Source organism: Salvia hispanica, chromosome 4 (genome assembly GCF_029641045.1).
Source record: "Salvia hispanica isolate PSC_SH4W2 chromosome 4, Shi_PSC_v1, whole genome shotgun sequence".
Classification (NCBI taxonomy): Eukaryota; Viridiplantae; Streptophyta; class Magnoliopsida; order Lamiales; family Lamiaceae; genus Salvia; species Salvia hispanica.
This window is the reverse complement of record NC_142695.1, coordinates 34390469-34400423: the sequence shown is the minus strand read 5'-3', so window position 1 is coordinate 34400423 and position 9955 is coordinate 34390469. Positions and strand designations below refer to the sequence as shown.

Genomic DNA, 9955 nt, shown 5'->3' with positions numbered 1-9955 from the left:
TTGCCTTTATGGATTGGTAGGTTAAAAGGATTTGAATTCTTTGTAGTGTATTTAAGAAAATAATTAATGAAGAGTTTAAAATTGTATTGATTTAGTGGCTGAGGGAGAATGGATAAGGAAATACAATATTACCTCTAAATTTTCACAATTATTACGCATAAGATTTACTTTCATTTGCACTTGGGTTGTTAAATAATATATTAAGATTATACGCAATAATAAAGTGCATCTCATATTTTCAATAGGGATAATTTAGATTTTCTTTTGACCGAAAACCAAGCATAATTATAGGGATATACATAAATATTTAAAATTGTATTCAATATTTTATACACATGCATTCTCCATTGACAACTCAATAACTAATTACAATTGTAATTAAATGAATACGTAATTAACTACGAATGTCGTCAGCTGCGCCACGCGCTGGGGGATGCACTAACACTTTAGATTCTCTTAATTATTGTACTCTGTTTGTACAAACTAAGTTGGTACATAATTTTTTGGTATGAAATCTTAAAATAATCTTCTTAGTCTTAACTAGAGAGAGTATGTTTTTCTTATAAATTTATAAGAAAATATGTATTCTTAAATATTGTACTCTCTTTGTCCCAATTGAGTTGGTACAAAACTTTTGGGCACAATGTGTGTTAAATAATTTCCTTTATTCATATCTCGCACGAATTATATGATTTACTACGAATTTTCTCAGCTGTGCAACGCGCAGGGGATATACTAGTAGATTGAATTGCCCTCATAGCCTTATGGGTATTTTGATCATGAAAATATCGGAAATAACCAAAAAGTAGTAAAATTGATATTAACTTATAGTTGGTGGACCTTAAAAGATATTATGAAATGTTACGGACTAAATTTACTCATTTGTGATAGTTGATGTACTAATAAAGATATTCCCTCTTTAATATATATGGTTAAACTCAAACGTAAACTTGATCAAATACTAATATTTGAGATTTGTGCAAAATAAAACCATAAACATAAAGAAATTTTAAAGCATATTTTAGAAATTTAAATATTTTTATAGTGCATTTGAAATTTCTAATTTATTTATCTATTATTATATTAATAAAAATTTAGTATATAATTTGTATATTCAACATAAAATTGAAAGTTATTTTTTTTAATTATCTGTATTATAAAAATAATCAATAAAGTGTCGAATTAAAAGTCTAACAAATAGATATCGAACAACAAAACTTTTATTGGGTTTTCAGACCAGTCCATCTGATTTTTGGGTCTAGCCCTAACGGGTTGCAGATTAATCGTGCACGGGGTAATAGGCTTGTAATTTTATCGAACTAGAAATTTTCAACCGTAACTCTATATATTTAGCGGGCTATTCGGACCAGTATACGTGTACCGCCATACCAAATTCTAAAATTCATGAATTATATACTCACTCCATCTCGTAAAAACGAAAAACCCCAACTCTCTCTTTTGCTGGTGCTGCCGGGGCCCCACTTCGCCTCCTCAAAGTCAGCGGCAGCGGCGGCCACGCCAATCCCTCCGGTACGCTTCCTTCTCCGTCAATTAGCGCTATCTACTGAATCCTCTCATTTTCATTTTTTTTATTTGTATATTGAATTTGAGATTTTTTTTAATATGACAATCGTGTAATCTCGCCGATTGCTAACATTTGATTTGAATTCTGTTACTCTTTTTTTTGTTTTTTGGAATTCTATTGTATGTTTAGGGTCTTCAACTGTGTAAATACAATAAATGGCTTCCTTAGCATTTTATACTCTGAAATTGGCATCAAATAGATTATACTATGGCTTTAAGTATCCTTAGTGACGGTTCGGTTTGTTAGACAAACTGATCATGATATGTAGTCTAGGATTTAGTTTCGAGATTATTTTAGTTGGAGTAGGTGACTATGACTAATTATCACATAATTATCCATCTAGGATTCAAATAGTACATATTTAATCTCGTGATATAATCTTGCAAACCAAATAGCCCCTAAAATGATCCAGGAGTGTTTATATGACGATAGAAGTCCAAAGTTTGGGATGAATTGTGGATCGTAGAATTCGACTGAAGGCGATCCTAATTTGCAGTTATGGATCTTGAAGTAGCTAGGAGCTAGTTATTGATTGCTCAAGATTTTGATGGATTGTGAGATAAATGGTGATGTAAATGGTGAGGTAGTTAGAAGTTCTACTGATTACCAAGGAGGAACAGATGCGATTGTCGGGAGTTCTGCTGATGGGGTGCTCCATCGTGGACTAGATATTAAAGTGGACGAAGATTCCTCCGAGATGGAATTGTTCGAGTTGCAGGATGTTGATTGCAACACCCCTACCGATGAACCATATATCGGCCAAGAGTTTGAGTCTGAAGCTGCAGCACATGCTTTTTACAACTCGTACGCGACAAGAGTTGGTTTTGTCGTCCGTGTCAGCAAGCTTTCTCGATCAAGGCGTGATGGAACTGCCATTGGCCGGGCACTGGTTTGCAACAGAGAGGGCTTCAGGATGGGTGAGAAACGGGAGAAGATGGTACGCCAAAGGGCGGAGACGAGGGTTGGTTGCAGAGCCATGGTTTTAGTTAGAAAAGGGAGTTTGGGTAAATGGACCGTTACAAAATTCGTCAAGGAGCATAGTCACGCTCTAACTCCCGGTAAGGGCCGTAAGGATCTCATTTACGATCAATACCCCAACGAGCATGATAAAATTCGGGAACTATCGCAGCAGCTGGCTACCGAGAAAAAGAAGGTTGCTGCATACAAAAGGCATTTGGAAATGGTATTCGAACACATCGAGGAACAGAATCGATCTCTCGGAAATAAGATCCATGACATTATGAACAGTGTGAGGGAGATGGAGAGGGAAGAACAACTAGATACTAGATTATGTTGACAAAATCATGTTTTACCCAGAATACAAGGAGAAACAAAACAGTATCAAGATTTCTGTTATATGAAGTATATAGTACTAGTTTGCATTAAATTTTTTAGTCCTTCGTACATTTGCTGTAGGAATGGTGATTCAAAGTGTGTAATTGTGCGCACTATCAATTGAATATGAATTAAGAGTTTTTGCATGTCTTGTGGATTCAAATTTTGGTAAGTAGACATTTTCTCTCTCGGTGATTATTTGTACTGATGTAGATCAGTGTTTTGGATTAACAGATTCTGTAATATGTAATCATACTTTACCAAATTTTATATGGGTTCCACTGTTAAAACTGTTTTCCATGGACGAAAGTAATATTAGAAATTAAATAAAAAAGGGAAATTGATCTCTAAAATCATGAACTTTACCTAAAATTTGGTATTTCCCATAAACTTTGAAATTGGTATATAATATCACGAACTTTGCATTTTATTTGGTATTTCCCAAACTCACTCAAATAAGATATTTTCATCAAAATCTTATTTAACGTAGGCAACCGTGATATGTTTTATAATATTTTGAACCACTTTTTAAGTTCATAACATGTAGGATAAAAAGTTACGTTGAAAATCACGTTGATTTAATTGTGTGAAGTATGATGAAAAAGCCTCGTAAGTTAGTCAAATATAGTAATAGACATGCCGTGGGAAATACCAAACAAAATGCAAAGTTCGTGATATTATATACCAATTTCAAAGTTCATGGGAAATACCAAATTTTAGACAAAGTTCATGATTTTAGAGACCAATTTCCCGGGAAATTGGTCTCTAAAATCATGAACTTTACCTCTACTTTAATACTTACACCCACTTTTTCTCTCTATAATTAAACACTTTAACCAATAATTCCTAAAACCCCGTGCCGGCTAAGTCATCTTTTAGCCGGGACGGAGGGAGTACACTAACTTCAAATTAAATAATTAATAGTAATAATTTATGGAGTATAAAATAAATAAATATGAATTAACTTTTTGAACTAAATATTGATGAAACCGTGTTCATCCTAAAACAAATAAATACTCGGCATCATTACATAGTACCTATAATAATTAATTAGCCTTGTCATATATGTACTGTAATTAATTAGCCCATCTCAAATCCAAAAACAAATAGTACTACATACTGTATAATTAATTAACTACTACTAAACCTAATCTTCTTCAATCTTGTCTGTATTTTCGCCTTCTCAGTGGCTGCGCTGCATCTCCAAATTTTCTTCACACTCTCCATAATCAGGTAAGTCGTTTTCTTCATCTAATTCTTCTTCTCCATTTTTCCGTGTCTGCGCACCTCTTGGAATATCATCAGAGAGGAAGGACTCAATTGCAATTTGGCCCAAAAACAGAGAGATGCAAATCTTCGTGAAAACCCTAACCGGCAAAACCATCACTCTCGAAGTCGAGAGCTCAGACACAATCGACAATGTCAAGGCGAAGATCCAGGACAAGGAAGGGATTCCGCCGGATCAGCAGCGCCTGATTTTCGCCGGGAAGCAGTTGGAGGACGGCAGAACCCTCGCCGATTACAACATTCAGAAGGAATCCACGCTGCACCTCGGCGGGATTCCTTTCGTGGCCAATCACTTGTTGAAGAAGATCACCCAGCTAAACGAGACCTCGTCCTCGTTGATCAAGACCTGGTCTAGGGCTTCCACCATCATTCCGGAAATGGTCGGGCACCGCGTTGCCGTCTACGATGGGAGGAAACACGTGCCGTTTCGTATTTCTGAGAATATGGTGGGGCATAAATTGGGGGAATTGAAGCCGCGGCGCCACAACCACAACCACAACCGGAAGGAGGTTCAAGTAAGCCACTCTTGCGGAAGAGGTTTATACATTTAAAACTTCGTTTCTCTTGGAATTTAGAGATTTTGAACTGATATCGAATCTTGAATAACAAGCATTGTCTTTTCCTATGGTATGCAATTCAGCCTTGAATTCTGATGACTATGCAATTTTTGTGACTCCTTGATGATATTGTGATATTCAGTTTCATGCTTAATTTTGCATTATCCTGGGCTGCTAAAATATTGAAGTGCTAGAATTTGCTTCTTTCTAGTGTTCTCATTTAGAATCTCCCTTAGGATTCAAGTTTCACCTGAAGCTTGAAAAGAGGGTAAAAATAAGGCTAGACGATGAGATAAGGAGAAAGTGGCTAGTGAGGTAGAGGGGACCGTGGCCTTTGTCAAAGTTGATGCAAAATAAGAATTTTACAACTGTACTACTAAAACATATCTTCCAGGTTTCTTGCCAGCTTGTTATTTCGTGGAACTTTTCATTTCATCATCCAAATGAATTTTGGTTGGGTAATGTTGTCACTAGGTTATCTCATATGTCATCTAGAATCATCACATTGCATTTGCTGTGCTAATGATTGAATTAGAGGCTATGAAAATGCAAAAATAAATCATCCCATTTATATGGGAAAATGTTACTGTAATACCCATCATTTGATATTTGCTACACCATATGGCTCTTATTGCAAACATTAGTTTTTCCTATATCTCACTTGAGCATTCGGGATAGGACGAGAGGTTACATTTTCCTAATCTTGCAAACCAATCGACTTCTGAGTTTTCTCAAATGAGATATCTGCTGAATTGGTTTCACAATGTAGAAGAAGGATGATAAAGTTAGATGGTTGGGATGTAGTTAGTGGGTGGAATTGGAATTTTGTTAGATAGAGATACACATTTTCCACTTTCAAGCTTGCTTTCATAGTACTACAACTGATGAGCATGGGACAGTTTTTTCTTTATCTGCTTCCTTGCATTTTGGTGTCAGGTGTTCGTTCATCCAAAATGGTTTTGCCAGCAGAAATACTTACTATCCAGAGCTGAATCGACGTGTCTGTGCAATTTGAATGGCGTCTGCCAAATGTAGTCTGTCTCGTAAGTCTAAATCTATTTGGATCTGCATCACATGAAACAAATATTCATCAAGTGTCAATGTAGTACTTAAAAAATCTCAATTTAAATTATGGATGATTAAAGAATATTAATTTAAATTGTGATATTTTTAATGGTAAAATAAATTATTAAAATTTCAAAAATTACAGACAATGAAATCAAATTAGACGAGCAGCATCCACAGCGGCGCGGCGAGTACCGTGCTCGCCACTATGCTCTTGCCGACGGCATGGTCATGCTCGATAGTAAGAGCACTGCCGTGCTGCAGAGCACACTGACGTGGCGCTCTCCTATTCGCCAATGGTTGAAATTTCCACGTTTTTTTAAACAAATATCGAAAATAATCCTAAAAATAAAAAAAAAATATTTTCGGATTCCCAAAAATATAGCCGTTTTATTACCTTTTCTTCAAATTTTTTTATTTTTTTTAAAATTTTTTTAATCCCAAAATTAACTATAAATACACACATTCATCATCCATTTTCCACATCAAATTATCTCTCACTCATACCTCTCTCATATTTTTTAGGATTTTAGTTATGTAATTTTTAATTTTTTAATAATTTTTAATGGAGTTGTATTTTCAGGTATTTTTAATACATTTATTATTGTGGAAAGTTTTTAGTAATTGAAATATTTAAATTTAATAATAAAATGGTGGGACCTTGAGCATGCTCTTGCCGATAAAAGAGCAGAAAGTAAAAAATGAATAAAAATAGATCGGACCCACAATCATGCTCTTGGCAAGAGCATTGATGTGGATGCTCTAAGTCAGAAGTGGATGCTCTAAGTCAGAAGGGAAAGAAATCGTAAACTTGCAGAGATGAGAGAAAAGGCTCATAGAAGTGTTATAATTATGTGCCTTGGTGACAGTTTTGCGTGAGGTTTCGAAGCAGACCACAACTGTCGGTGTTTGGTCCAAACTTAAGGAATTTACACGACAAAATCATTGACAAAATTTACAGTTGAACATCAACACACAACCCTAACCAGAGGACCAAATAAACAAACATAACAAGAGAAAATCTCTGTAAAAGATAATTGTGAGTTTGATTCCTGTCCATAACAAGAAAAAATCATGTACGGAAGGATATACCCACCCGTTCATCATCATCATCAACATCTCCAACACGCTCATATGTACTCTACTGCTCTCCCAGAAATGATCTATACACAGCTATACAACACTTGATTCTAGAATTACAAACTTAAAATAAGAGAAGACACATAACAATGCAGCAGAAAAGAAAGATCGACACTCTGTTCAGCGACTTGTCCTGCTCAATTTCGTGCCTTCTCAACCTCGGGCTACCATTTCCTATTAAGGGGTAAGAATTTGTATACGGATAAGCAAACAAGTTGGTGTCTGTGCTCCCAAACATACCAGAAAACACTATTTCACTGACCATGCTGATTGTTGGGCTAAAGAAGCTGGTTGTAATGGGTGGAGGGATCGAAGAATAGTTGCCAAATGGATTGGGGAAGTACTGCTGTTGATTCTCCTGATGAAACGGGTTTGGAGGGTTTTGCTGATTCAAATCGGAAGAAACTGATGGTGAAGTAGCAAGCAAGGTATTCAACCCGAGTGCTGGTGGCCTGGGAGGTACAGTTGCATCCAACTGCCACTTCTTGACTTCAGACTCGGACGGAGACCTGCCTCGACCATAGAGGGGGACCAAAGAAGCATTAGTGATGAATGACTTGCAGACCGGACATCTAGGCCGCTCATCTGACTCGAACGATGACCTCTGAACATGGAGCCATTTATATATGCATGGCCAGCAGTACAGGTGACCGCACAGAGTTACCACAGGTTCATGACTCGACTCTAGACATATGTTGCAATCAAACCCTCCATTCGGGTTTTCTGCCACCTGTGAAACGGAACTCCATTTTTGTTTGTGCGAGACATCACCCTCGGATCCCAAATGCATGGTTGGGGCACTAAAGCTTTGCTCATAAGCCATGATAACTACACACATGTAACAAAACATATTAGGGAAAGGAATGATTTTTCATACATAAAGATCATAGAAAAACATTTTGGTAGCATCTCCAGGAAAGAACATCTCAAGTCAAAAGATATTAGTTTGTAATCACACAAAACATGAAAGAATACAAAGGAAAATGGAATTAACCATAAAACGTGTTGAAGCTGAATCATGTTGGAGATTTTTTAACAGATAAAATGGCCAAGTCCAATGATACTTCCAGGAAAAGAACAAGACAAGTAATGTTTCCAGCCTGGGCTGGGGCATCTCATAAACTATCACAGGCTTTTATTTGGTTTATTAAATATAGAAAATAATAGATGATGGGTCCAAGATTGAGAATTTAGTCTTTCTGGATATAGCCAAACAGACACTCAACAGCTTTCAAACCGATTACATAAAAGCTGATCTTGTGCCACTAGAATTGTAAGGATTTTACAGTGGTGTCAATTAAAAAGTGCTAAACAGATTTTTCAAGAAAAGAAACGACAAATGTAAACAATTTTAGAAGAAAAGAAGATGATGATCCAAGAAACTTAAAACACAGTTTTAAACTCCCATCCGTTCCATTTTGAAAACTCTCTTTTAATTCTACATCTCACTTTCATGCCTGATTCACATTTAAAATGAAATCAATCTCACCTTTTATAAAACAAATAACAACTTTTTCACATAAATATCTTGTCCAGCACCTTTTCTAAAAAATTTCCCTAAAAGGTGTAAAGGAACACCTGACTTTTTACTACCACATCAGCCCTTTCAAACAAAATCCTCCCCATTCCAAGACTCTCAATCCTTCAAACTTCTCAAACAATTTCTATTCAAATTAGAAAATTCCAAACTGAAATTAAATAAACAAACTAAAAACTAAACCAATCAATTCCAGAGACAATGGTTGGATGACAATTTAAATTTATAATTCTTATCGTTTGGTAAAATTGAAACATTCCCCAGAAATCTACCAGATTATATCGGTCAATGAATTTCATAACTAATCACACAAAAAACAACAAAAACAAAAACAAAACCACGGAAGCCTAATTGAGAAACAAGGGTATCCATTCAAAATTCGCCCACCTTCAATCAAAATAATAAATAAAAAATTGAAAACAATGAAATGCTTGAGATCTAAAAAAAATAAGGTAAACCTAAACAAATTCCCGTAACAAACCTTACCAAAATGAAGGTAGAGCGGAATGTAGAGCGAGAAGCAGATACAGCAGGTTAATTTTTACAGGAAGAGAGGGAAAGAGAGGAGGGAGAAGCAGAAACAATTGGCGGTTTGATGGAAACGAGAAATCGATGTGAGTGTGGATAAACGTAGGGCGCTTTCACCTATATAGACAGCTGATTGGGAAATGGCTCACCTGCACCGCGTTGCACTGGATAATTATTTGCCGGAGCATGTGCCTTGCGTCGAATGCACGCGCCTTTCTTTCACGCTCTCCGTCAATCACTCCGCTCCACTGATTTACAATATTTATTTAACATAAGTAGTAATTAATTCTTTTATCTATGTTATGGAAATGAATAGGACTAGTCAAAATAATTACTGTAATTCTTTTATCTATGTTATGGAATTGAAAATTCCTGATTATAGAAATAGTATTAGTAAATCGTCTACTTTTTTAATTTTTCAATAAATTTAAGATGGTCCCTGGACTATAGATTTATCTCGAAAATGGTCCCTGGACTTTAAAAATATCACCAGTAGTCCCTGGACTAAGGGTTAATATCAAAAACGATATTTTGAGACGAAAATGCCCTTTTGAGGGGTTTTGGGGGTTTGGGCAATTTGGTCTTTTTACACTTTTAACATTTTAAATCTGATATTATTTTAGTTATGTACTAAATCTGATATTATTTCAAAATTATCATTCTTCTTCCCTTTTGTCATCCTTCACTTTGTTTCTTTATTTCAATATTAGATTTAATTTTACAAAATTAAATTTTAAATTTCAGTTTTTAAATATCAATAAATTTTTTTAATTATAAAAATGATTAAATAACAAAAATTATTAGTCATAATCAATATTTGATAGTGTCTAATATTTAATCAATAAGATATAACAACGTCTTAGTTTTAATCAATATTTAATAGCTTTAATCATAAATAGACAATATAACACGATTTATTCT

General features: G+C 35.2%; 3 protein-coding genes across 6 annotated transcripts; 2 read left to right on the top strand and 1 right to left on the bottom strand.

The window, feature by feature from the left end:
- Positions 1 to 1401: 1401 nt before the first annotated feature.
- Positions 1402 to 3066, top strand: LOC125196508 (protein FAR-RED ELONGATED HYPOCOTYL 3-like). The gene is made up of 2 exons (XM_048095041.2): positions 1402 to 1530; positions 2082 to 3066. The coding sequence occupies exon 2, from the start codon at positions 2133 to 2135 to the stop codon at positions 2880 to 2882; it is 750 nt and encodes a 249-aa protein (XP_047950998.1). The 5' UTR covers positions 1402 to 1530; positions 2082 to 2132; the 3' UTR covers positions 2883 to 3066.
- Positions 3067 to 4004: 938 nt separating this feature from the next.
- On the top strand, positions 4005 to 5931 carry LOC125191601 (polyubiquitin-like). Of its 2 annotated transcripts, none has more exons than XM_048088990.2 (3): positions 4005 to 4153; positions 4263 to 4722; positions 5701 to 5931. In XM_048088990.2, exons 2-3 carry the CDS (start codon positions 4267 to 4269, stop codon positions 5797 to 5799), a joined length of 555 nt encoding a protein of 184 aa, XP_047944947.2. In that variant the 5' UTR covers positions 4005 to 4153; positions 4263 to 4266; the 3' UTR covers positions 5800 to 5931. The 2 variants fall into 2 exon arrangements, with proteins under 2 accessions (XP_047944947.2, XP_047944949.2); XM_048088992.2 differs by having other exon boundaries at positions 4263 to 4744.
- Positions 5932 to 6856: 925 nt separating this feature from the next.
- LOC125196711 (E3 ubiquitin-protein ligase RMA1H1-like) lies at positions 6857 to 9145 on the bottom strand. 3 transcript variants are annotated; one of them, XM_048095325.2, is made up of 3 exons: positions 8993 to 9145; positions 7232 to 7797; positions 6857 to 7143 (listed from the first exon to the last, which is right to left on the bottom strand). In XM_048095325.2, exons 2-3 carry the CDS (start codon positions 7790 to 7792, stop codon positions 7123 to 7125), a joined length of 582 nt encoding a protein of 193 aa, XP_047951282.1. In that variant the 5' UTR covers positions 7793 to 7797; positions 8993 to 9145; the 3' UTR covers positions 6857 to 7122. The 3 variants fall into 3 exon arrangements, with proteins under 3 accessions (XP_047951282.1, XP_047951280.1, XP_047951281.1); XM_048095323.2 differs by having other exon boundaries at positions 6857 to 7797; XM_048095324.2 differs by having other exon boundaries at positions 6857 to 7797; positions 8988 to 9133.
- Between the last annotated feature and the right edge of the window lie 810 nt (positions 9146 to 9955).